This window comes from Fonsecaea pedrosoi (genome assembly GCF_000835455.1).
Source record: "Fonsecaea pedrosoi CBS 271.37 unplaced genomic scaffold supercont1.4, whole genome shotgun sequence".
NCBI lineage: Eukaryota > Fungi > Ascomycota > Eurotiomycetes > Chaetothyriales > Herpotrichiellaceae > Fonsecaea > Fonsecaea pedrosoi.
In genome coordinates, this window is record NW_013550612.1 from 3046368 (window position 1) to 3072522 (window position 26155).

The 26155-nt window shown below is 52.5% G+C and overlaps 10 protein-coding genes across 10 annotated transcripts; 8 read left to right on the forward strand and 2 right to left on the reverse strand.

Annotated features, from left to right (window-relative positions):
• Positions 1 to 585: 585 nt before the first annotated feature.
• Z517_06899 (uncharacterized protein) lies at positions 586 to 1750 on the forward strand (the record flags this gene model as incomplete). Its single annotated transcript, XM_013428638.1, has 4 exons — positions 586 to 666; positions 970 to 1239; positions 1310 to 1616; positions 1671 to 1750. 4 exons carry the CDS (start codon positions 586 to 588, stop codon positions 1748 to 1750), a joined length of 738 nt encoding a protein of 245 aa, XP_013284092.1.
• An 836-nt stretch (positions 1751 to 2586) lies between these two features.
• On the forward strand, positions 2587 to 5115 carry Z517_06900 (uncharacterized protein; the record flags this gene model as incomplete). The annotated part of the gene is made up of 1 exon (XM_013428639.1): positions 2587 to 5115. One exon carries the CDS (start codon positions 2587 to 2589, stop codon positions 5113 to 5115), a length of 2529 nt encoding a protein of 842 aa, XP_013284093.1.
• An 823-nt stretch (positions 5116 to 5938) lies between these two features.
• On the forward strand, positions 5939 to 6745 carry Z517_06901 (uncharacterized protein; the record flags this gene model as incomplete). The annotated part of the gene is made up of 1 exon (XM_013428640.1): positions 5939 to 6745. The coding sequence occupies one exon, from the start codon at positions 5939 to 5941 to the stop codon at positions 6743 to 6745; it is 807 nt and encodes a 268-aa protein (XP_013284094.1).
• A 311-nt stretch (positions 6746 to 7056) lies between these two features.
• Positions 7057 to 9226, forward strand: Z517_06902 (uncharacterized protein; the record flags this gene model as incomplete). Its single annotated transcript, XM_013428641.1, has 3 exons — positions 7057 to 7104; positions 7173 to 7436; positions 7493 to 9226. The coding sequence occupies 3 exons, from the start codon at positions 7057 to 7059 to the stop codon at positions 9224 to 9226; spliced, it is 2046 nt and encodes a 681-aa protein (XP_013284095.1).
• A 469-nt stretch (positions 9227 to 9695) lies between these two features.
• Z517_06903 (uncharacterized protein) lies at positions 9696 to 11618 on the forward strand (the record flags this gene model as incomplete). The annotated part of the gene is made up of 3 exons (XM_013428642.1): positions 9696 to 9748; positions 9836 to 10233; positions 10333 to 11618. The coding sequence occupies 3 exons, from the start codon at positions 9696 to 9698 to the stop codon at positions 11616 to 11618; spliced, it is 1737 nt and encodes a 578-aa protein (XP_013284096.1).
• Positions 11619 to 11950: 332 nt separating this feature from the next.
• On the reverse strand, positions 11951 to 14539 carry Z517_06904 (uncharacterized protein; the record flags this gene model as incomplete). Its single annotated transcript, XM_013428643.1, has 1 exon — positions 11951 to 14539. The coding sequence occupies one exon, from the start codon at positions 14537 to 14539 to the stop codon at positions 11951 to 11953; it is 2589 nt and encodes an 862-aa protein (XP_013284097.1).
• A 768-nt stretch (positions 14540 to 15307) lies between these two features.
• On the forward strand, positions 15308 to 17240 carry Z517_06905 (uncharacterized protein; the record flags this gene model as incomplete). The annotated part of the gene is made up of 6 exons (XM_013428644.1): positions 15308 to 15521; positions 15702 to 15841; positions 15900 to 15919; positions 15971 to 16009; positions 16059 to 16533; positions 16587 to 17240. The coding sequence occupies 6 exons, from the start codon at positions 15308 to 15310 to the stop codon at positions 17238 to 17240; spliced, it is 1542 nt and encodes a 513-aa protein (XP_013284098.1).
• A 669-nt stretch (positions 17241 to 17909) lies between these two features.
• Z517_06906 (uncharacterized protein) lies at positions 17910 to 18861 on the forward strand (the record flags this gene model as incomplete). The annotated part of the gene is made up of 3 exons (XM_013428645.1): positions 17910 to 18052; positions 18129 to 18384; positions 18487 to 18861. 3 exons carry the CDS (start codon positions 17910 to 17912, stop codon positions 18859 to 18861), a joined length of 774 nt encoding a protein of 257 aa, XP_013284099.1.
• A 1197-nt stretch (positions 18862 to 20058) lies between these two features.
• Z517_06907 (uncharacterized protein) lies at positions 20059 to 22176 on the reverse strand (the record flags this gene model as incomplete). Its single annotated transcript, XM_013428646.1, has 3 exons — positions 20059 to 20096; positions 20170 to 20238; positions 20331 to 22176. The coding sequence occupies 3 exons, from the start codon at positions 22174 to 22176 to the stop codon at positions 20059 to 20061; spliced, it is 1953 nt and encodes a 650-aa protein (XP_013284100.1).
• A 774-nt stretch (positions 22177 to 22950) lies between these two features.
• On the forward strand, positions 22951 to 25791 carry Z517_06908 (uncharacterized protein; the record flags this gene model as incomplete). Its single annotated transcript, XM_013428647.1, has 1 exon — positions 22951 to 25791. The coding sequence occupies one exon, from the start codon at positions 22951 to 22953 to the stop codon at positions 25789 to 25791; it is 2841 nt and encodes a 946-aa protein (XP_013284101.1).
• Between the last annotated feature and the right edge of the window lie 364 nt (positions 25792 to 26155).

The following is a 26155-nucleotide window of genomic DNA, read 5'->3' on the forward strand; positions in this document are numbered from 1 at the left end:
AGATCGGTCTGATGAGACTGAAAATAGGAAATATAAATTGGAATATTCGTGTTGGGTTTTCAGAGAAGGCAAATACAAGACTCAAAGGCGCACAAGCAGCAAAGAGCAGTACTCGACAGACCTCGGCGGCGAATAGAGGAAGGCGCAGTTTGAGGCTCTCGATCCCCAGGTCAGGCGGGTCGGCATTGGTGATTGGAGCAATGCTCTCGCCCTGGTAGGCATTGTCGGGCAGCAGTGAGGGTGATGTGAGCCAACCAGGAGAGCGTCTAGAGACAATCTGCCTTGTGATCAATACACCCTCCGACTTGATTGCAGAGGCATTCGGGCAATACGGGATCAGATCAAAGGAGGGCTTGTAGCCCGCGTGCCTGCGCCCTGAGCCCTGAGCCCTGAGCCCTGAGCCACGCCCAAACCCACGCTCGTGCCCACGACAATACTGGCTGCCCTACGAGAGTGAGAACGGGCTGAATGCTCTGCAAAGAGCCTCACTGTACTAGCATAAAGCGCACAGTTTGCCTCCATTCAGGAATCCATGGCGTCCATCATCTTACAACACTTCGACTGTATCACAGACTCACTGTGGATATGTGGACGATTCTCAACGCCCCAGAGAAGCCACCAAAAACCGCCGATGTTGTCGAAGAATGTTGGCTCAGAGCCGTTGATGTGAGTGTCACTTGTATCACCTTATCCCTCGTCATCTTCCACAGAGTCCTGGCCTGTGGTGGGGATCATTCGAGGCCCCCCCGGTCCCCCTCCTCTGTCCTCTACAATTATGCTGCGATACAGTATATGCCTCGGCCAAGTGAAAACCAGACTAGGCACAGCCAACAGCATTACTGGCGCTTCTGCCTCAGGCATGAAAGGATCATCCGCCTCACCGGACGGGTGCCTTTGGCAGAAATATGGCAGATGATCATTGAGGAGTCATTGTGTTACTCACTGACCAAACTTACCGTGACCATATAGCACTTCAACAATCACCTCACTAAAGATCGACAAAAGAAGCTCAAGGTTGAGGAGCTCGGCAAGAAATTCGACTGCTGCACTCTTGGACAGCTGGCAAGGTCGATCGAGGCCAACCGACGACCCGTGAATGATTCAGACCGGGGTTGGAAAAGTACCTTGCGCACCATCATCCGCAAATTGAACGATTGTGCACCCGTCGGTGATGTCCTTGTAGCGCCTCAACCCATTGTGGCAGCTCTAGTTTGGGGAGCCATTCGCCTCTGCTTGCAGGTAAGAAATTCCAATCCTTTAGTGGTCGACAAGTCCTCTAAAAGTCGGACTGCGTTAACGCGCAAAACAGTTGGGAGCCTCCTACATCCAATCTCTAGACGACATTGGACATGCGCTGGTGGTGATTGCGGGAAGTACCGGTATCTACGAACAAGTCGCATGCACCTTTAAGGACCATCGGGATATCCTGGATCAAATTGCCGAATACTTTGCCCATATTCTCGGCTATCTCGTCCGTCTCGAGATTCAAATCAGTCGAAGGGGAATAGCTGGCGTGCTCAGAGGGAGTATCTCGTTGAAGCTGAATCGTTGCTTCTCTGACCTCAAGGCTCTGGAGCTTCGACTTGACCAGCGCATCACACATACCATACACCAAGGTGAGCATTTTCCGTGTCGAATATCTGACTTGCGTTACTGATGGTTATACACAGGACACATTGTACATGAGACTAGGGTTACCGACGAAATCATTGCTCAGGAAAAATTCCGCGAAGGTGAGTATACATCCTGAATGGAGTCTTTATCCATGCGGGACCAAGCACTAGAGTCCTACATACTTTGTCTCTGAGCTGTCCCAGCCTCACTGGTGGGGAACGCCGGAAGCCCGTGTGGCTGGGGCAGGGCAAGAGTCCATGATTCGGCAACAACGCAAAGCAACCGCTGCTGGCGTAATATTGACGGTCACTAAGACTCAACTGCATTTACAGACCTTCGAGCTGCATATCAAGTGTATTTTCAAGAAGTTAGGCACCAGACCGCCATTTTGCAGAATATCAAAGCTGAAACTTATCAGACCCAGCAATGTGCGTTGAATCTCGCCCTTCCTTGGATGTTGGACTTCTCGCAAAAATACCTTCTGACCGTTCTATAGCTCTCCATCAGCTGAAACTGTGTCACAGCCTTCAGGTGCGAGGTAATGCATGATAACAGGTAGTCAAGCTAGCAAAGGACTGCCCACTGACCCAACACGTTCTGTATAGATGCCAAAGTGCTCGAAATGATCCGTGACCTAGTCAAATGGCTAGATACGGCAGCAGGAGTTTCCGAGCCCCCAACCACTGAGCCCACGCCAGGGACGTGCGAATGGATCTTGTCGGATCCAACATGGATCAAGTGGAAGTCCGCAACTACTGACAGGTGGCCGCTCTGGATAAAGGGGGATCCTGGTCCAAGTCTCCCTTGTAAACTCGCCAATCGACCACCGTGCTAACTCTGCTTCAAGGCTCAGGGAAGACGGTCCTGGCCCACAAGCTTGCCAGCGCACTCGAAAATCAGACAATACTTTTGTTTTCATTTGGGACTGAGATTCACCGCAGCCGTGATCAGATCCGCCAATTGTTTCTCTCAATGCTCCTGCGAATTTGTACATCTGGACTGATCGATCCGTACCATGACATCGCCCCGGGGCTGATACAGTTGAAGAGACTTCGCACTGCGTTTGGGCATGCCAGCCAGTGTGGTACGCAACAACTGGCCCAAACTACGAGAGAGATCGTGTCACTTCTTCCCCCGGTGATACTTATCATCGATGCGGTGGACCAATGCGGTGAGACCGACGATCGCAACCTTTTGATGAAAACATTAACAGCCATCTCTGAAAATGCCGACCACGCAGTTGTCCTGACGTCGAGGGGCGAGCCAAACATACCAAACTCATACATGATCGAATTGACGCCTGACAAGACAAAATTAGATATCGAACGGTATGCCATGCAAGAGATCTCGCGATTTCGAGGACTGCAACCGATCCAGCACGATATCCTAGATCGAATCGACAGAGACAGTGCAGGAAGCTTTCTCTGGGTACACCTGCTCTTGGACCATGTCCGTCAAGGACCCAGTCTTCAGACTCGAACACAGAAATTGACAGCCTTCCCAACTGAACCGCAGCGAGTATACGAAGCAGTCATTAGGGAGAGTGCTTGTAAGTTCGAAGAGCAAGATCAAGAACGGCAGAGGTGCATTCTCTGGGTGCTTGCCGCAACGCGGTCCCCTCTAACGCTGCGGACCCTGTTTCTCATGGTTGATGGTGATGATAACGATGCCGAATTTAAGGGAACATCGCGTGACGATGAGGATTTGGGCGTAGATCTCGATGCTCTGTGCCATCCCCTCGTGCGAGTTCGAGCCGCTCACGTCTACCTCACTCACCCTACTCTTAGAGAGTACATTCATAGTAGCGCCAGGTCGGAGGATCCTGACCTGTTTCTCGCCAGGAAATGCCTGGAGAAATTGACCAACGAAAGGTACCGCTCTTGGAAGACTGCTTTACGGCTATTACGGAAACATCTGTTGCCACCTCACATGGTATCGGATAGTGACGACAGTCAACCACTGAAAGAGTCGGTTCTTTACGAGTATGCAGTTCTTCACTGGCATGAGCACGTGTCGGCGCTTCGGAAGCCCCCAGATGATGTCCTCGATCTTCTTTCACAATTCCTGGGGGGAATTGAGAGTGTCACTTGGTCAGAAAATCTATTTGAGGCGAAGCAACAGAGTGGCATTGCACCACAATTTGAGGTACAGACGATGCTTAAACAATGGTATGACAGTCTGGACAAAGACACGCAGCAGAAGATACCCATCAAAGACTACTTTGCCAAGCCACATGACGAGCTACAGAAAGAATTGAAGGAAAAGGCTCAAGACAGGGTGGCCCCGTATCTCCCATTCATGCGGCTCGGTCAATTTTTCAACCTTGGAGGGCGATCCCAACGAGACTGGCGCAAAGGTTTTATGTACAAGGAAGCGGTGGCAGCAGGCTTTGAAAGCAGTCTGGGTGCCCGACATCCACTAACACTCCAAGCAAAAACGAGTATGTTACAAGAGTTCTTTTGGCAAGGGCGATTCGAGGAAGCCGAGCATGAGCTGTCAAAGGTTGCAGCTATACAAAGAGAAATTTACGACCAGGACAGCCTGGATGTTTACGTTACTGTGCAACTGCTAGGCTATGCACAATATTCCTGTGCTCGATTCAGGGAGGCGATGGCGAGCCTCGATGAGACCGAAGAGGCCTTTCGACGCTTGGAGGGTGAGAATTCGCCCAAGGGCCTAGTGACAAGACTTTATCAAGGGTATGTGCAGGAAAAACAGAGGAAATTAATCACAGCTCGTAGGAATTATGAGATCATCCTCGGCGAGTGGACTCCCATCGGGGGGGATGCTCATCCATTGTCCATCATGGCACGAACAGCGCTCGGCATGGTCTGCCGCAAATTGAAAGAGCACCCGACGGCGGAAGAATCCTTGTTGAATGCTTGGACGCAGAAACGAAAAGTTTTCGGTGACGATCTGAATCTGACTGTCGATGCTGCCGTGTCGCTAGCGCTGGAATATCGAGACAATGCAAAGTTGGATCTTGCCAAACAAGTCCTGGAGGCGATCAAATCTTCCGAGGTATTTACCACCGACTTTGAGCGCAGTTGTCAGTGGCAGTACGTCTTGTCTCTGATAGAATTCGACCGTGGATATTACAACCGACCAAGGATGGTTCTGCGGGACCTCGTCGACCAGAGCATCGGAGACAGTCGGGAGGATAACAACAGGTCGCTGCTCTGGATACGCCTGACACTGGCCAATGTGCTCAGGCACCATGAAAACCCCGACGAAGCCGCCGCATTGTTCAGTGAGATTGTGGAACCAATCGACGAGGTGGAAAGACGATTCTGGTTTGCACCAGAACCCCCTGAGAGATTGCGGATTGCGGAACAAGCATTGCAGCTCGTGCAGGAGTGCCGAGAGGATGAGGCCAAAGCACTTCTTCATGCCAACAGACTCCAATGGGTCCGCGAGCGCGACTTTGATATTTTGCAAGGAGGCCCGGTCACTGATGTTGCCGTGACCAACCCGGTTGTGACGATCGTTATCGACCCCTAGATAATTACATCTAGGAGAAGAAAATGACACAAAAAAAAAGGAAAGAATTACCCGTGGATGCTCGAGATTGAACTGGGACTTGGAAAGTGCCATACCTGAATAATGAGGTTACTATTGTTTCCACTTATGTTGCTTTGGGTGCATGTCTTGTGGCGGGTGGTGTTTTTTGTTGCGAGGTATTGAAACGGATTGTATCACTTTGTCTCAAGGAACAATCAATCAGTTATTGTGTCTGCAGAAGCTAGAACTTAATTAATACAAGGATGATATGGTCGAGGTAGAATATTTGTTCTTTCTTAGTTGTCTTGAGATGAAGTTGTCATAATGTGTTGAGTAACTAACTAACACAATAGAGCCTTGGCTCCTGTCTAAGTATTGTCATTAGGTGCTTTTGAGGAACCTTTTCGGCCTTTTCAGGGTTCATGGGCGCCGACTAAGAACCTTGCTCTATTATTATTACATTTTTTGGTAGCCTTCACTCCCTTCCTAGGCAATTAGCAATATCTACGTGCCCCTTTTCTGGGTCACCAGTCAGACACGCTATTATCTTGCCTACAGACCTCCCCTACATTAATGTATATCACTCAATTAGACTCGTCGTCAAAACATACCAAGCATATTGGCAGAGGCTACCCCTTCCAGTCCGAGAACGACTACCGAATCTCTCGAGGGTCCTGTCGAGATATTGTTGCCCTCACTGTTCTGTACATCAAATCCTGCAGCACAGCCGTCCGCGCCCGCGTCAACTGGGTCCAGAGAGACCAATCTTCGCGGAGTCGTCCACAGAGTCATCTTTTCTCGAGTTCGACTATTACCGAGTACAATGGACATTGATATCTCCGACATTCTCGCAGATGTTTCGCGCTCTCAACCCTCCACAACACTCACACACCCATCTTCGGTCAGTGACACGGACGCTTTCATCGACCACCAGCTCCTCACACGCGCATGGACATCGGAGCGTTGCGCACCTGACTTACTTCCCTATCCCACAGAACTAATGGCCCGTGTAATGGCGCGTGTCCAAGCACAAATATCACGCATTGAAGACCTAGCCAGCGGGATGGGTGGGGACTCTTACTCGAGTTCTATGGAGGGGATCGTGGGTGGGAAACCAGCCGGCGGGACGCGGAATGCGAATCTAGCCCTTGCGATATTGCAGACCGACTTATCACGGACGCAGTTCCTGGTCAGGAGTTTGCTCAGGCAACGGCTCGCCAAGATGACCTCGCATGCCACTTATTACCTCTCGCAACATGTCAACTCTGACAACAAGGCGTCCGTCATCATGTCAGCGGCGGAAGTCGCTTTTCTGAGGCATCATCAAGCTCTCCTAGGCGACCTCTATGATTCGAGTTTTCTGAGCTCGCTACCGACGGGGTTACGGAGACTGGATGATTCCAGTGGAGTAGTGCCTATGATTGAAGGGCCCGACGGCTCAAAGGCTGTGGTCGTCAGATGCTTAAATGAGGGGACGTGGAATAACGAGCGGGATGTCGACGAGGCGAGGGACCGGGGCGAGCAAGAAGGTGCTAGTGTAGTGCTGAGGATGAGGAGAGGAGAGGTCTGGGTTGTTCGGTGGAAGGACGTCAAGAAAGGCGTGGAAAGGGGAGAGGTGGAGTTGTTATGACCAGCAATTTTGCACGTTTATATCCATAGCACTTGGGTCAATCACCCATCCATAAGTAACGACAGGCGATGTCTGGCTCTAGCGATGCCTATACAAATTTGTACCAGTAAGATATGTACAGTACAAAAGACTGAGAATCATGCACGTGATAAGGCTGGTTGCCAAGATCCCCAGCCTCGTTCCAAAAGTTGAGCCCCAGATTTGATCGCGTCGCAGTTACAGGCGCGCCCTGACCTGCAACAACCACCCAACAACCATTGATACCCATGATACCGATAATCTCGCCCTGAGAGCCGCGCACTTGTTCCAAGATGAACCCAATGATGAAAGACCCTGCGGCCGGCATCCCGCCGCAGCTGGTGAGTCGCAACATCCTCCACTCGATTCCTTTCCAACAACCCTAAACTGACCTTTGCCCGCACCTCAGCTGCCACATCTGCATCTCGTCTCCAAATATCGTTACCCAATTACGAGCAATCCTGCAGTCGATACCATTGTCGCATACCTCCTGGAGGCACCCAAGATTGTGCGCGACCTGCAGCCTATGCAATGGCAGTTCATCGACACTCCGCCAGACGGCACCTTGATCCTCGAATGGCAGCCCCTCGAATACCTGGGCACAAACTATGCGAGTGACGGCTTCATTTGGGCAGACGTGGAGCATGTGTACAAATCCGAAGTCCGTGGATATGTAGGTAACCAACAATATCAAACTCATCGCAGCGCGCTAACTATGCTTCTTGTCAGACTCTGGAAATGTTTCTGCAAAGAGCGGGTTTTCGAGCCACGGGCGAAGTCATGGCAACACACAGCAGAAGACGCTATCGCCTCCTTCCTGGAAACCCAGCTCATGGTCTCCCGAACCCTGACCCTAGCTTGTGGTTGACTCACTACTCCAAAGCCTCTCCGCGCGACCACGTACCCGCCGCCAACATCCCCATTTTGCCTCATGTTCATGCGATCCTGCAACAGCGTCGCATGATTCAGAGCCAAGGGCAACTCCCTAGAAAGGACTTTATGCTGCACGATCGATCAAATTGGCCCACGATGCACCTGCCTCCGGGGGTACCCAGAGGACCTGCCCAAGGACAAATTCCTCCCGGGGTTGGTCATAGAAGAGGTGCCAGCATCACCCAAGACACGACAGTGGAGGAGGAAGAAGACGTTTCTCGTGGTGACTTGCTTGATTTTATGGCTCCCAGAGACATCAGCCGGGTTCGGTATGAGCAACACCATGAATGGATGGAGGAGCTAATTGAGTCGCCATATCCCACCCTCTCCATCATCCCCAGCGACTTGGGTTTTGGGCGTAAGGGCCAGCTGGAAGAACTGACCAAAGATTTCTTCGACGCTCCTGTCTCGGCGGCGAGAGAACCCAGCAATGGGCCGCCGCCACGAGTTGGGAAACTGCCTGCTGGCCAAGCTGATAACTTCATCAAACGGGCTTCTGAAAAGCTAGCCAAAATGCAAGAAGAGCTAGAAGAAATGAGGAAACGGCACGCTCGCAGACTGGAAAAACTGCGTCGCTCCACGACCTTGACAGCCGCCGAGAAGAAGTTGCGGACGGCGCCGGATGTGGCAGGGAGACCAAGTATCTCCAAAGATGGTCCCAGTGGCGATGCCGACATCGTCACGCGAGACCCGATTGATAACATCATGGAAACAGTAGAGTCAGACATGGGCCAGAAGCTGACAAAGACCAATACCGTGACGCTGATTTCAAGAGGGGGCTTGGAGGAGCGAAATAAAGTCACTGCAGCCCCTCCCCAGCCTCCAGCTGCGGTCGTTTCTTCGCCAGAGAAGACTATCCAAACTCTTCCCAACGCAGGAAGTTCCAGCGCTCAACAACCGTCACAGCCACAGCCGCAGCTGAGCGCAACTATGGTCGACGAGCCAAAGCAAGAGCAGCAACAAACCTTTGCGGTCACCAACGAGCAGCAAACCCCGGTGACCGCGGAAGCAGTCCCTGCACCATCTGAAGCCCAAACGGCACAGTCTACGGAGGTCAAACAGCAGCCTGAAGAAGCCAACCAGCAAGCCGAAGAACTTCCGCAAATGGACGATCTTGTCACAGATGTGAACATGGATGGTATGGACGACCAAGTTGAAAATGTCAACCAAGACGGAGACGAATGGGTTATGATTGGGGAAGATGGGGGTCAGAACGACTTGGAAATTCCCGAGATGGCAGATGAAGATCAACAGCACGAAAATCATGCTGTAGCCGATGCCTCTGGGGACCAGTCCAATAATGGCCAGAGCACTGACCAGCCACAGCAAGTTCAGGCTGAGCCTCCTCCGGACGGAGCACTGAACACTCCGGATTTCGGAATGGGAGGGGATTTTGATAATGTCGAAGTGGACACAGCTGGGGATGCGCTTGCAAGTTATGAGAACGATGACGACTTGAACCTGGACGGCATGGAAGGCTCTGCCTTTGGAGACGCTTTCCACCCTGAGGAAGATGAGGAGATCTCGTAGGATGAGTATATCCCTCTTTTTCCGGGAGGGAGTGGGTGAGGTTCGGGCTTGATTGTTCTACTAGAACTTGAATGTATACCAGCATTTTGATAGCAAGGGGCAATGCGACACTGATGGCTTCGATATGTGTACACAATATGCCTTGATGTGACCAAAAGTGGTTTATCAAGTTTATCGACTGCGGCAGCCGTACAGATTGCGAGAAAGTCCCACGTGCGCCGTGACATGGGAAAAAATACGAGGGGATCGGCCTCTGCCTCGACTGAATTTTCTTCTGTTACAAGGTGTTGTTCTGTAGCCCTAGTAAAATATCCATCCATCGTCAAATGGGCTTTTCCGTCATTCTAAGATTCAGATAAGGCGACTTGCTTGTCGTCTGGCTGCTGCGTCTTTTGGTGCGGTGCCTTTTCCTCCCGCATTTACCGAATCGCTGGAATCCATATCCGGAACCAGCATTTCGCTTCCCGCAATGTTACGCACGCCCTCGCCAAGCAGCCTCTATGGCTTGGTGGACATGGGAAGGTAATATAGCATCCTCCAGCCGATATTCTACGCCATTTCCTGCGGCTACACAGATACTGACAGTGCCCGGGATGGGGGCGTCGACAGCAATGGCATCCGGTTCTCCATCACCGACCTCTCACCCTCAACCGCCCGCTCCCTCCCAACCGTCTACCAGGACCGCGAAGGGATCTCGTTATTCGACGCCCAATACTCGACCGGCGTCAGGGGCCCTATCCCCCAAGACACCATCGACGAGGTCCTTTCGTCACTGACTAAATTCAAGTCAGCATGCGCCGACTTTGGGGTGCCCGAGACCAACATCAGAGTCCTGGCCACCGAAGCCACGAGAAATGCGGAAAATTCGGCCGACTTCCGGCGGCAGATCAAGGAGGCCACGGGCTGGGAGGTCGACATGTTGCCCAAGGAGGCTGAAGGGAGGATAGGTGCCATGGGGGTGGCCAGCAGCTTTGCTTCGGTCGAGGGCCTGGTCATGGATTTGGGTGGTACTTCGAGAGCCCTCCCTCCCCTTTCTCCTTCTGCTTGGGAAGATTCTTAAATGTCATTGATTGACTGGTTGACTAACTGACTGGCGACAAACCCAGGAGGAAGCACTCAGATAACGTGGATGATCGCCAAAGACGGCCACGTCCAGACCAGTCCCAAGGGCAGCATCTCGTTCCCCTACGGCGCTGCAGCCATGACCAGAAGGCTGAGAGAACTCTCTGCGTCCTCTTCAGATCACGACGGTCACCACAAATCCAAGTCCGCGGTACAATCGCCAGTGGAAGAACTGGAAGAGGACATGAAAGCCCAGTTCCGCCAGGCTTATCAAGACCTGGACATCCCTGATTCTCTACAGCACAAGGCCATGCATGGCGGTCTCACGCTGTATCTCTCCGGCGGCGGCTTTCGGGGCTGGGGATACCTGCTCATGTCGCAGCACAAGGTGTCGCCGTATCCCATACCCATCATCAACGGATTCTGTGTCTCGAAGCGCGAGTTCCAACAGACGAGGGAAATCACAGCCGTGGCGGCCGAGGAGTCGGTCTTCAGGATCTCCAAGCGGCGCGCCGAGCAGGTCCCAGCCGTGGCGTTCCTGGTCAATGTCCTCGTCAGCGCACTGCCCATGATCCAGCAAGTGCGGTTCTGCCAGGGCGGAGTGCGCGAAGGGTTCCTCTTCGACACGCTCGAGGCGCCCATAAAAGCACTCGATCCCTTACCCGCGGCCACCGCACAGTACGGCACCTCCTCCGCCGCCGACCTCGCAGCCCTCCTGTGGGACGGCCTCCCTGGCGAGAACCACCTCGACCGCTCCCTTCCGCCGTCATTCACCCCATCCCTGATCCGCGCCGTTGCGGACATGATGTACCTGCACCTGCCTCTCCCCAAGGAGACGCGCTCCCTGTCAGCGCTGCACGCACCCATCACGGGCGTGCTGACCTCGGCGCACGGTATTTCGCACACAGACCGAGCCATCCTGGCCCTGGCGCTCTGCACGCGGTGGAACGTCGACCTCCCGCCTCCGCACGAGGCCCTGCAGGCTCGTCTACGCGCCGTCCTCACGCACCAGGAGGGCTTCTGGGCGAACTACCTGGGCGCGCTGGCCGGCCTGCTCGGCACCATCTACCCGGCCGGCCACATCATCGACGTCCAGCGGCCGCGCGTGAAGCTCGCCGCGCGCTGGGCTGATGGATTGGGCAAAAAGGGCCTGAGCCAGGGCGTCGTGCTCCGCGTCCAGTGCCGGCGCGAGGACCCCCTGACCGTGCCCCTCGCGCTGAATCCGCTGGTCAACGAGCTGGAGAAGGTCGGCAAGAAGAAACACCGCGTCGGCGGCGAGCATGGCTTTGGTGTCCCCGTCGACGTCAAGATTGAGCGGGACTTGGTGTAGTTGGTGCGCGAGGTATATTACCCTCAAGAAGAGAGATCGAGAGATCGAGAGGGAGGGAGGGAGGGAGAGAAAATGCAAGCGGACTCATTCTTGAATAATAGGTACTCAGAGCGAGCCAAGTAACGTGGTAACGTGGTTGCTACTACGTATGAACATACATATGTACGTTATGTACGTACGTTCGTGTATTCTGTGAACTCCTCCTCTATGATTCACATACCTACCAAATACTTATCTGTCTCGTCACGTTCGATCCTAGTCTCTGTGGGATTCATCCAACATGATGAAACGTGAAGAGCTAGCCAGCTACTGGCCAGCGAACCTCGCAAGTCTTAGACGATCCTGAGCTTTTCCGCGCCGGCTGTTGCGTCCCAAAACTCGCTTGGCTGGTCACAGCCCATCTGGTCCTTGAGAACCTCCCCTTCCATCCACCCTTGCACAAAACACGTCCCTAGAAGCCTGTACGCGCCTGCAATCTCCGGGTGCTCGCCCAACAAGACCGGGACGGAACACGTCGCCAGGATGGCCAGGTGGAGCGGCCCGTTGTGGTCGTCGTAAGCACCCTCACCCTTGCCTTTGCCGACATAGGAGGGTAGGAGACCCATGTATCCCTTTTCAGAGATAAACAGATTCCTCCCGCGCATGATGGTGCGCACAACGTCCCACGCTTCTAGGCGCGAGTAGTTGGCCCCCCACCAGGGGACGTGGCGAGACCGATTTGGGTCCTGGTCGCGATTTAACCTTGGCTTGAAGGGTATGCAAGCATATGGTGCTGTCCAGAAATCTTCATCCCGAGGCATCTTGGAACCGTCTTCTGTCTTTGGCCACGAAGCAACGCAATCGCCGTGCACCATTGCTATCGCGGCTTGCGCGGCATCGTCGTAGGAGGTGATATTGTTCTTCGCGAAGAAGTCTTTGCAAAACCCAACCAGGCCAGGAATTGCTGCTTCCACGGGGACACCATCAATCGGGCTGGTTACAACACCATCGACCTTGTCCAGAATGATGCCCATGCAGTGCAGCGTGTTGCCGTCGAACTCAAAGTATTTGTTTTTCCCAGGCTCTTGATAGACACCGCCATCGGTGCAGTATACTCTGCCATCAATGTCATCCTGCATGGACATGCGAAGTGGCCGGAATCTCTCACGACGGACGAGAGAGCTCGACAGCGATGAGGTGCTCCAATCCGGACACCACGAAGGTGCCTTTGAATAGAATCCGTGCTGATCGACCGGCTTGGTGAATTCGGAGGCGGCAATCATATCTAGACTGCCACTGTGTGTACACCATGCTTTGGTAAAGTCCATATAGGTATCCTCGTAAGCGCGTGAATAATCTGCCTTAAAGGCCAATCCAGTCCTGTCGCGCGCGACATTCCACAGCGCGAACAACTTGTCGTGTGGGATGGTAGCTTCAAAATCTCGGGCAAGGATTGCAGATTCAAGGTATCCAGGCGCTGTGTCTCTGATGCCGTGTGTAATGAACCCACCACGGTTCCTGCCAATGTGGAGGTGGCGAAAATAAAGGAGCTTGCGAATGTAGAGCAGCTGAGCTCGGTCGACGTCTCGTAAGTCGGGGGTCGCATCTTTCATTTTCTGAGGAAGATCTGGATCCCGCGATATCATGTCGCTCAGATGGGCTGCCGCCGTCTCGAGGGCTTCGAATTCGGTGCCAATGCGCATCCCGCAGGAAATCACCGGGTTCGAGGCCAAGGCCACCTCTTGCACGACCCATGCTCTCCGAAAATAAGGCCGGGTCAGGAAGAGGTACAGTGCCGCGCAAAGTCGGGGAATTTCGCCAGGATCGATCCGCTCTGGCTTGCCGATGATGAACTCATAGTCTTCGTCCATGCGAATCATAGGTTCCTGGAGGTGCTTGACAAAGTCCTGGGCGACATCACTGTACTGATCCTCCTCGCCTACGTCACAGACAACAACTGCAGCATGGTCGTAGACGGCAGCGACGCGAGGGATCTGATGGTTTTTTTCACTCATGTCAGATTGATTGATGCATATAGCATCTGCCCAGACAGCGCATGCACGTGGCGACGAGGATGGCCGCAGCCGACGGAGGGCACGTTCCAGGTTCTGTCGAATCTGCATCGATTGGCCCATCACAGTGATCTCGACGGCGTCGTCCACGTTCCCCCACGTGTACGACAAAGCGTGGTAGACCACGTCAGAGGCAAGCGGACAATGCGCCAGATGGAGCACCAACGGCGCCTGCTTGTCCTCATTCGGGTCGATCACGATTATGCGGGTCTCATCAGCCACGGTATCCAGTGGCACGTATTGGTAGGGTTGAGTCGGCCGGTCGTTGGAGACTCTGCTCCCAAGCTTGATGGGATAGACCTTTGGCAAAGGCCATTGATCTGGTAGATCATGCCACTTCTTGGTCCAGTCTCTGTATCGAGAATCAATCACCTTTTCAAACACTCCTTGGTCCATCAAATCTCGCAGAAAATGTTGCATGTCCACCACCAATTCCGCTTTCTCGTAAATCTTATCCTGGAATTCGCGGGTCCAATAGCGAGCCATCTCATCCGGATTTTGCTGGTCGACACATATGTATCGAATCCAAAGCCTCATAGGTTTGTCGCCGGAGCTACTGAAGTATCGAAGGAACCTGTGTAATGCTACCGAGACGAGGAGGCATTTGCCATTGACGAGAATCAATTCCTCCAGCAAACGGTATCCTCGAGCATTCCGGACGGCGATGAATGGGTCGGCGTGACCTAACAATTGGGTCTCCATGGTACAGCTGACCAGACCGTCTTGTCCACCCTGGTCATCACCCGCTGGATGTCGCTGCAACACAAGAAAACGAACCTCTTCGTTCTCCACGTCGAGATTGCCATAACAGAAGGGTTCACCCTGAACTATTTCACGAAATCCTTGATCGTTGACCACCACTTCGGCCATTGCACTTGCAGGCCTTTGCGGTGTTGCATAGAGAATGCATCGTGTTGATGGGACGCCTCAGATGCATGGTGTATTTTGTACCTCGTAAATTCAGGGACGCTGGACTGGGGACTGGAGCCTGAGCACAAGGAGTACCAGGACACATTTGGAGAAGTGCGAAAGTATGCTTGTTGATGAGACACTTGATTTGGGGGCCATTTTCCTGGCATGAACAATGAGCATATTATTTTGTACTCAGCACTTTAGTGCCTTGGTGCCTGACGAGGCTGGCGCAGGCAAATGCCAAGAGCCAAGCCTGCGTCGGTGCTGGTCTACATCCTCATTCGATTCATCAAGCTTCTCTAGCAACACCAACAAGCATTTGCTATCACGCAGCGAGAGGTTCGCCATCAGCTACGGCTTTACTTCCCGCTTCAAAGTTGCCACCACAGCTCGAAGCTATTAAAGCCTACGAGATGGGCATGATCGGCTCAGCTCCCACTTCCATGGGGTGATCTGCCGGACCTCCTGCAGAACAGATCCCGTCGTCTTCCACAAGTGTTCGAGGTACCTCGCATGAATGCTCTGGGTCTAAGAAGAAACACAAACTCAACAAATTCCACTTTTCGAGCCTCTAGAGTTCATTGCTTGATACAAAATCCCCTTAGTCCCCGACAACATGTGACTCCAACGTGCTAACTTCCTGCGCTCGGTGGCTACGACTGGTCTTCCGTTCTTCTTCTGTCCGTCTTTCCTTCCTTTGTCCACACCAAGTACTGTACCGGCGTTATGGGCGTATTTAGAGCCCAACGTGTGGCCCCTACGGGCCTTGTCTCACATGGAAGCGTATCAAGAGATCTCCCAAGCTCGACTGATGCCGAGAAAGATATTTCCACAGATGCCAAAGAGTCAACCGTTGCTAGTGTGCATATAGACCCTGTACTGGAGAGGAGGGTTGTGCGCAAGATTGACCTGCACGTCACTCCACTTGTTACCTTCTTATGTGAGTCGCCCAGCTGAACGCTCTGTCTCCGGTCAAAGGATGCTGTGAATGATGTAAAAGACAATTCTTGAGTGGGGAGCTCCTATCTTCGTTCTGCCACCAAGATGGATTCTTGATAGAGCTCTTATTCCGAAGCGTGACTGTATTCCTTGGCATAGCCCACTGGTTGACAGTTTGCAGTTCTACTTTCGTTCCTTGACCGATCCAATATCGGCAATGCGCGTATTGCTGGAATGGAGGACGACCTCGGTCTGACCAGCAATCGATATGAGTGGTTGTTGACAATATTCTACATCTCATATATTGTGTTCCAATTCCAGGTGCGCTCTTATGGCCGGATGGGTTTGAGCTGGCCGTGATGCTGACTGTGTACTACAGGGTTTCATGTGGAAGATAATGTAAGTGAATACGCGGGCTGTCTGTAGAGCGTGTTTGCCAACAGATACCAGAAAGCCACATATTTGGGCTTGCTTTATCACTCTTGCCTGGTAAGAGCATCTCTGATACCACCTACGGACTTTTTATCAACGTCGTAAGGGGAATTATTGCAACCTGTCAAGCCGCCACTCAGTCATGGGGCGGGGAAATGGCCTTGCGATGTCTGCTCGGCGCCGCCGAAGCAGGCTTCGGGCCTAGCATTCCTTACCTGCTCAGTTTCTTCTACCTCAGACACGAGCATGGCTTTCGCAGCGGGATCTTCTTCGCGGCTGCTCCTCTCGCCAATACGTTCGCTGGAGCTCTCGCGTACGGAATCACGAGTGGTCACCCAGGTATTGCCAAATGGAGGCTACTTTTCCTTGTGGAAGGCATTCCCACCATTCTGGCTGCTCCTTTGGCCTGGTTCTTCCTCCCTGATAGCCCGACTACTGCTCGGTTCTTGACTGCAGAAGAAAGGGAGGTTGCTCAGGCGAGAGTCATCAGGCAGCATGGTCACCAGGAGGCAGACAAACACCGTGTCAGGCTCACGGAAGTCGGGCAAACCCTGCTTGACGCCAAAGCATGGTTTACAGCGGTAGTGCTACCCAAAGCGATAGAGCGACCGGAATTTGCTGACCGAGAATCCAGTTGATGTACTTCTCGTGCAATATCTCTTACTCGTCCTTACCGGTCTTTTTGCCAACGATCCTCAATCAGATGGGATTCTCCTCCATCAACGCACAGGGGCTGTCGGCTCCCCCATATTTCGTCTCGGCCATTGTCACGATTTCGACATGTTGGATTGCGGACCGAACTCAACAACGCGGACTCACGATTGCTTTTCTAAGTTGTGTGGGCGGGATCGGTTATATCCTCCTGGCTACCTGCACAGCGGTAGCCCCGAGGTACTTCGGAACGTTTCTCTGTGCGTCCGGGGTGTTTCCCGCCATTGCCAACATTCTACCGTGGGTTGTCAATAACCAGGGAAGCGATAGTCGTCGCGGAATGGGAATAATCCTCCTCAACCTCGTTGGGCAATGTGGGCCACTTCTCGGCACTAGGATATTCCCCAAGTCCCAAGAGCCGCGATATGTTAAAGGGCAGAGTATCTGTGCGGGATTCATGTTCTTCAATGCATTGCTGGCCCTGTCACTGAGGACACTTTTGGTGTGGGAGAACAAGCGATTGGACAGGAAGTATGGATCGCACGGCGGTTCGGAGATGCAAAGGGCGACCAGTGGTGAGGCTGATACGAATGTGGGAGAAGAGAATTATGGCAGGACATTCAGGTACATTCTTTAGTGGTATCGACTTGTATATACCGTATGTGTCTCACTGCCTCTACTGAGCACATGCATTCCGAAAATTATCTTTATCTCTGTTTACCGACTAGCGCAAAGTGCTGTAGTTTGTGTGAACGGTGGTTCACCTGACGTCAACGAGCATCAACCCTGAGGTTATCTCCGATTAACTCCAGCGGGGCGCGTCGGATTGAGCACCGTAGGCATTCCGAAGCCGTTTTTGCTGGTGTTATACCTGGCTCGCTGGTTACTATATCCACCTTCCCTGTGTAGGTGACGACGTGCTTTCCCTCTATCAATTCTTAGCTCACTGTCCGCCCACTTGTCCCGCTTATCAACGGTCGGTTCCTGAAGAAGAGCGATTTCGGCACCTGGGGCTGCCGGATCGGGCACCGCCCTCGAATCGACTGCCCCTCTTTTCTCGCTGCCATTTCCCGCTGATTCTAGTGGTGATTCTATACGATGGTGACATTGGCATTGGCGATTAACATATCCATCTTTGAACCTGCAGGACCATTGCTTCCGAACTCCCAGGCTTGACCAACTGGTATAAAGTCCCTGCCGCGCCCTTCTTTTAGTCTTCGCACGGCACTGGTTCCTTCTCCGTCCGGATACCCATAGCCATTCTCAAACGTCTGCATCTAATCTCATCAGCTTGTCCCACTTCGAGATGGCTTCCAACCCCCCCGGAGCCTGCTGCTACAAAGGCGTCAGGCATGAAGGCACTCCTACCGGCGAGTTCTCTCGATTGGGGGATTTTGAGATCTACACAAAGTATCCTGAGAACAAGAGCACCGAACTTGGCATCCTTATGTATGTTTCCCTGTCTGCTAGCTATCTGGTTTTTTTTTCTCGCCGTAGGACTGAAAAAGCTGACTCCTCTCTGTAGCATCACTGATGTGATCGGTCACCGCTTCAATAATGCCCAATTGATCGCAGACCAACTGGCCGCCAATGGCTACTTCGTCATGATGCCCGATCTATTCGACGGAGATCCGATTCCCCTCAACCGTCCTGGCGATTTCGATATTATGAAATGGATGAAGGGTGGATATCACCCCAAGAACACTGCTCATTTACCGCCCAACGTCGACCCTATCATCGACGCATGCCTTATCGAAATGAGGACGAAGTACGGATGCAAGGTAAGGCTGCTCTGCATTCAAGAGAAGATAGATGGAGATAACCCTGAAGCAATGGAGCTCCCTATTTTCACGAGCATGTGCTGACACTTTCCTACTTTGCAGAAAATTGGCGGTGTGGGCTATTGCTTCGGTGCGAAATATGTTATTCGACACCTCCGCCCCGACGCTGGGAAAATCGACGTCGGCTATACCGCCCACCCGTCATTCGTCGAAGCCGATGAGCTCCGCGACATCAAAGGTCCTCTCGCCATTGCCGCCGCGGAGACGGATCAGATTTTTCCAACCGAGAAACGTCACGAGAGTGAGGTCATCCTCAAGGAAACGGGTTTGCCATACCAGATCAACCTGTACAGCGGCGTGGTACATGGCTTCGCCGTAAGAGGGGATTTGAACAAGAGAGCCGATGTCTACGCCAAGGAGAATGCTTTTGTGTTTGCGATCCAGTGGTTTGAGGAGCATTTGAAGGATGGAAAGTAAGTCGCCGTTCACCTCGCTCGTGGCATCAAGAGGGATTGCGGTCGCCGGGGTGGTAGTTGGTGCGGCGAATAGACGGTGTATGGATTTGGGCAGACACCTGTGGGTGGTGAGTGTGAAGTTTACATTGACTGTATACTTGCACCTGCACCCTACCTTGATGACAGGGAGCTTTTCGATGATATCCACGCAGACGCTGATGCTGACGGTTATTTTGTTCCCATTGAAAGAAGCGACGCGGCACGATTGTGAATCTGTTCGGGTCTCTGATGCCGGCTCGGTTGTGCGTGGCTGCTGGTCCATAGACGGAGACGAATCGGCGAGCTTCTTCGTTCTTCTACCTCGTACGTGGGACTTGACTTTGAACGAGTCTCTCAACCCACTCTGATCAGGTAGACAGACAGACATTATATGCATCTATGAACGAAGCGTCTGAGTCTTGTCCGGATCTTGTGCACGAGCGGCTAGAGTACGGCATGGATCAATCTATCAATCTATCAGTCCGTAGGGTGGCATCGAATTGGCCAAATGCGACAGATATTGACATCTCAATCGCCAATCCCTCTTTTGCGTAGATGATACAACGAACAAGGACATCTCGTTTGTGTGTAAGGAGGACTAAAAAGACCAGAATGCGATCTGTGAACTTCGTAACTTGCGTGCTTGCAGAATGCATTGTCGGAGATCCCCTTGGGTAGCTAGAGCGAGAACTGTAGCCGGGCTGCAAGTTGGCTCAAATCACTAGCTCAGTTAATAAGGCCGGAACATCGAACTTTGCAGGATGAAAGGAAAAAAAAGGCCAGTCACATTTTCTTTCGTTCTTTTTGGAGATGGTCCTGCTCTACCTAGCCTAGGTATCAGAGTATCAGAGTTATTCAGCAAAGCAGGGAAAGCGAGTGTCTTCCCCTTCTCTCTGTCCCCGGCCACCCACTCTCCCCACCCACGCTACAACAGAGGGGCGGGTGGCTGTCCATTTATCCTGTCTGAGGGTGTTGTTTCACGACTCGCTCTGCTGTGTCCACCTGCCCTGTGACGATTCCCTGATCCAGTGTTCTCAATTCTGGTCCTAGCCCGGGCCTAGGTAGCGGAAGAGAAGAATACATTGAAGAAGCCAGGAAGATATAGTGACGCCATCGCTCGAGGATCAATCGCATCGCTTTGCCCTACGCATGGAGAAAGGTGAGGTGGAGGTTGATCAATCTAGACGCCCAGCTTCTCGGCCGTCCGCATGAGGGCACCTATATTTGATATCCAGGTTAGACACTAAATATACCAGACGAGAGGGCAAAATGCGTTGCCAGCAGAACTCACCGACAAAAGTGGTAACCAATCTGGCGCGTCCTTGGATGATATCATCGGGGAGGAGGTAGATCGTAGAACCTGTTGCACAGTCTCTTGTCAGTAATGCTTGCTGAACACTTCGATCGGGAGCATGTTGGAGATCTCAACCAAAGGACACAGAGGACACATACCCATCTTTCTGGCAATGCTTATACTCAACTTGGCGTTGGCGTAGGCATCATCAGGCGTCTTGCCAGGCGTAACAAGATCGTAGTCGACATAGTTCGCTTTCATGCCGTTCAAAACATCCAACAAGAAGATACCACTCGTGATCGCGGGATCCTTGAATGACCTGACGGAAGAGGTCCTGCCACCCTTGCGGGACATCTCATTGGCCCATTTTATCATGTCCGAATCACTCAAGTCCCGCTTGCCCATGCGTTGCGCGAGTCCGGAAAGGGTCGACACGATATCTCGGCGCATAAGTTGCCAGACCAGCCCCAAAGTCAATGTGCGCTGGCCATCAGTGATATCTGCTCCTTGAATACCCACGAGAGAGAAGCGATTCTGTTTGCCCAATTCGACGGCGTAGTTGGTATTCTCCACCATTTTAAACCGCGACATTTCGCCGCCGTGCGCAGGAGGCTTGTTCACATGACGGAAGTTGACACTGCCGGGGATGACTTTGTCGTATGCCTGAAGCAGAATCGTTCCATCGCGGAGATCATCAAAGAAGGAGTGGACCGGTGGTTGGACGTCGAGACTGTTCAGCCAGAGGGTGAAGACACGGGCTTCACGCTCGCCCTCTGCATCAAAATCTTCAATTTCGGGCTTTTCACCTTCCTCGAGCGGGTCTAGGCCTGGGTGGGTGTTGAAGAGGTTGGCGACGAAGGCCAGGTTGAGCTTTGGATTCCCCGCTACTAGGGCAGTTGGCGTCAGGAACTTTCGGCAGTCAATCCTTTCGGCATTCTGGAGGACTTCTTCGGCGCGTTGTAGGAGATCTCGTGTCTGTAAGGGAGCTCGAGAGCAGATATCCGGTTTCAACTGGTTGAGCAGAATGGTATAGTTCTCGCCGTCCTTGACATCGCCCGAAAAGTTTGCTACTCTTCGTGGCCAGTTGGCATTCTTGAGATGGTAATTGAACCACCGAAGCAAGATCTGTTCGGGCGGTAGGCGAAGGAATTGGTCCAGAGTTTCATCTTCTTCCAAAAGTCGATACAGCTCGGGATGCAGCTTGATATCGATCTTTCCCAGAAGACCACGTCGGATGACCTGCCAAATGAGACCCAAGATCAAATGCTCTCGAACCTCGATGATGTCCCCTGCACCAACATTGACTACGGAACAGCCGATACCTTTGGCGGACTCGATGACAATGTTGTTGTTCTCCGTCATGTGGAAGGCATTGAGAGTCTTGATCTTCTTTCCGGGCTTATTCAACACACGTTCATCAATGGTATCCGGGACACTGTCATTGATAAGTTTAGACAGGACCAAACCATCCTTGCAATGGTCGAACATCTCGAAAGTATCAGTTGGGAAGGGCAAGAGATGGCCGATGTCGGGATCCCCGGCAAGGACAGCATTGATGTGGGTGGTAAAAGCAGTTCGCTCTTCCTCGTTGATGGTGTGCGTAACGTTGGCAGAAGAGCCTTGGACGTGAATCTTTCCGCCTCCGCCGATGCTGGGCTTTGAAGCATGCCCCGAGGAGGAAGGAAGACCGTTGCCAGCCGCAGGTCTTTGAGCGCCAACGGACAAGCGTCGTTGCGCAGGAGACGAATCGCGCACCTTTGCGATCAGGTCGACATAATCCTCCAATTCCACCCGCCGTGAGCTGTCAAGGTCCACCTCTTTCAGCGCCTGTCTCACTACATCATAGGATTGTCTTTCGGATTGCTGGGTAGCCTTGATGACGGTTGCCTCGTCAAGATAGCCCTTGTCGTCGACATCGAGTTTGCGAAAGGCATCTTGCAACTGAAAGATTTCGTTCTGGGGAAACTGGGGATATTTGCGCTGAAGTTTGAGGATAGCCGCCATGGTGGAAGGAGGGGGAGGGGGAGGGGCAGTCGCCCGCACAAGGAAAATAGACGAGGGCTCTGTACAGCCCAGGGGAAGGGTCGGATACGAAGAGAGGGCGAATATGGTCAAGGAAGAATGAGATTGAGGAGGAAGATATAGAAAGGGTCTTTATTGTGGTGCCTGGTCAGGCGTCGCAAGCTGTAGCACTTCACTCAGCAAGTGGCATGGGCAATAGACAGTAAGCCCGGATCGATTGGGCATCTGTCTTCTTAGGGGGGGGGGCCACCAAATTCCCTGCCATGACGCAGCGGTGGCGCAGTTTTCCTTAGTCATGCCCAGCTGAGGCTCACCTGGCGTGCTTAGGCCCCTAGGCACTAGGCTTAGGCTCTAGCTAAAGACACTCCGGAGGGAAAATGTTGCAAGGCTAGTGCGGGGCTTGGCAAGGCTGCCATTGTTGTGGTCTGCGTTGTTGCATCACCGACGGTCACCGCTGGCGAGCTGCGAGCTGGTCTTTCTACAGCTTCCATCATCAAACTCGATTCTTTGACTATCCTCAGCCCTTGTATCGCATCCATCAAATTACTATTAGATAAGACATCTTATTCCTAGACCACTTCTATACCTTACGGCATAGCCTGTTGCAAAATTCATCCCGAAGACCGCGTCCCTCTCCCGCGCGTCCCGTTCTGCTAACCCGCAGCCTTGCCTCCCCCTTCTCCTGGATAAGGCGTCCAATTACATGCTATCATATTGGATCGATTTCCAGCCCTGATCAGGGCTGTCCGTAGGGGCATGGCTGAAGCAGCCAACAAGTCCTCTCTGGCGAGCTCAATCTTCTCTTGGTCACGAAGCAGTACCCCTCCGCCGAAGTCACCGCTGCCGAAACCGAGTGATGCATCACCAGCTCTTAGACAGTCGTCCGGCCTCGACCATACTGTCAATCTAAATCCGTCTCCGAGTCTCCGAAGGTACCCCAAGGATTGTCCCGCTCTCAAGCCCCGGTGGTATTACGCAATTGACGTGGCCAAACGGAAACCTTTCGCTCCAGAACCAACACCTGAAGAAAAGGCCAAACCCCCGCCGGTTCCAAAGAAACTGGTACCTTTTTCAACGTCAGACTCCCAGAGCATCGAGAAGGCATATCAGAACCTTGCTCAAAGGAACCAGAACAAGGATGGAACAGCCGAACCTCCGTCCGCCACCACCGTACCTGTCAACGAAGACTATTTGTATGATGTCGACGTTGAGAAGCGTGAACTTCTCCCTGCCTACTGGCTAGGGCCTGTCTATGAGGTCCGCAGAGGTACCTGGTTTTTCGCCGAAAACCCATTGAGACCTTGTGATGAGAATCTGGCGAATCAACTGGAAGAAGGCTATATCAAAGTGGCACCATGGAGACGTTCAAACCTACAATCTCCTCGTTCAGCCTCCCAGCCTAGATCTCGACCCAACTCGGCAGTTATAGATAGCTCAGCCTCTCCATCGCTGGGCAAGTCGCCCCCCTCACAGGACGACAGTTTCTCTGCCAGTCCAAACACATATCGCTTGTTCGGAACTCACATGAATACAACAGTCACATACATGGACGATACCGTAGCCTATCTGACAACGGATGATTTCCTTTCGCGAGTTAGCAGTACAGTTTACGGCAGGTTTATTGGATATGGTGGCACAAAGGTAGTGCGTGGATGGTCTGATACAAAGCTCGCCGATCCACCAAAAGGCGAGCAAAAGGATGACTCAAAGTCCGCGGAGGCAACAAGCACCAAAGAGAAGCGAAAATCTGCTAAATTGCCTTCAGAGGCCACACCTAACGTCGGAGAGGATAAGATTCAGGCGAAGAACAAGGACAACGTCGAGAAACCTCGGCGGACGGCCTTAGAGCGCCAGATCTCGTCGCTGGCAGGTCTTCCCAAGGTAGACGACTCTAACTACTTGGGTGAAGAAGAAGAAGCCAGAGAAGAAGAGGAACGCGAAATGGAAGACGCAAGGGAAAGAGATGGAGAAGATCAAGCCAGACAAATTGACCACTTGGTGCTTGTGACGCACGGCATCGGCCAACGGCTCGGTCTTCGTCTCGACAGCATCAACTTTGTCCACGATGTCAATACTCTGCGCAAGTCTATGAAGGTCGTCTACGAAACTGCTCCCGACCTGCAAGCCCTGAGCGGGGATCCCAAAAATTGCAGAGTTCAGGTTCTTCCCATCTGTTGGAGACACAAGCTCGATTTCCCCAAGCAAAGTCTGAAGCAAAACCGCAAAGAATACGACATTGGAGATGCTGATGCCTTGTTCGATGATGATTATCCTTCGTTGCAGGATATCACGGTGGACGGTGTACCAGCGGTTCGCAATCTGATCACCGATTTGGCTCTGGATGTCCTCCTATACCAGAGTGCTTACAGAGAACACATCACATCGATTGTACAAAAGGAGGCCAATCGAGTCTATCACCTCTTCAAAGAACGGACCGGTTTCTCGGGAAAGGTTAGCTTCTGTGGACATTCCCTTGGGAGTGCGATTTGCTTTGATCTTCTATGCAGACAGGAAGAAGACCTAAAGACACGACCAAGACGGGTATCCAGCAAAACCTCACGGGAGCACGGTATTGAACAAAACGAGCCTCATCTCGACTTTGATGTGGAGAACTTCTTTGCCCTTGGTTCGCCAGTCGGTCTCTTCCAGATGCTCAAGGGCAGAATGATTTCCGCACGACCTTCAGCGGGCGCCAGCGCATTTGGAGCCACTGTCGTGCCCACATCGCCGTTTGACCCCGACCCTATGAACAACGATCCCTTTGATAGTGTTGCATCGAAAATGAACGCCAGCAACAGCTCTTCCGGTCTAATACCCATTACTACCTCTTCACCCAAATGCAACGAACTGTTCAATATCTTCCATCCCACAGATCCTATAGCCTATCGCATGGAACCCCTCATTTCACCAGCAATGGCGCAGCTGAAGCCTCAACCGATCCCCTACACCAAGAAAAATCTTTTTGCCGCTCCCGGGATTTCAAATATTTCTGAACGAGTCAGCCAGCAAATCATGTCGAGCTGGTACAATCTTACCTCAGGTGTGGCATCCAGTCTGATTAATAGAAGCCTGGGCATTACCGGTGAGGAGCAAGCGCTGTCTCAGGACAAGACCAAAGCCGTGAACGCGGCCAAAGAAGGTGCCCAAGCGAGTGTTCAACTCGACATACCTGTGGCAGATGAGAAAAAGCAGCAAGATGTTGCTGAGGCGGCCAAATCCTCCCCGTCCACAGAACACGCACCTACCCTGATCGACTCTGAAATGGAGACACTCTATACGGGCTTTCAGAAGCTGCAAGTCGCCACCGACGCCGCGGACGATGAGGCCCAGGCACGGACTTCAACCGAGTTCCGCCAATCGCAGGAGCGAGCGAGGAAACTCAAGCGTGAAGAAGCCAAGGTCCGAGCCTTGAACAGCAACGGACGAGTCGATTATCACATTCAAGAGGGCATGTTTGACGTGTCTCTGCTCGCTAGTATCGCAAGCCACTTGAGTTACTGGGCGGACGAGGATGTAAATCACTTTATGATTGGACAGATGTTGAAAACGAAAGGCAAGGAGCGGCAGCGAGCCAGGGGGGTGGAAGAGTCGTGGTGATTGAGACGACGTGTTTGGGATAGACAGAGTCATGTCCCTCAATGCAACATAACATCCATCCTGGCCGGACCTTAGCCCACATCATGTACCTCCCGGACCGAAATGGGCACTCTGCTTGTGCCGACTTGTCTCCTCTCCATCATGATATCCCCTATAGATAGAAAGATCAATCATATCGTATCTGTCCATTGAACTCCTGAAGTCCTCGAACTATTCGAATGCCAGCTATCTTTACCTAGCATATAATGAGCACCGTCATGACCCTTTAGCCTTAGCCTTACATTTACCTAGGTAGTAAAGGTTTCCTTGCCGTCGCCATATTCATTCATTTCTTGCTTCCCACGCACGCACCCACGCACGCACT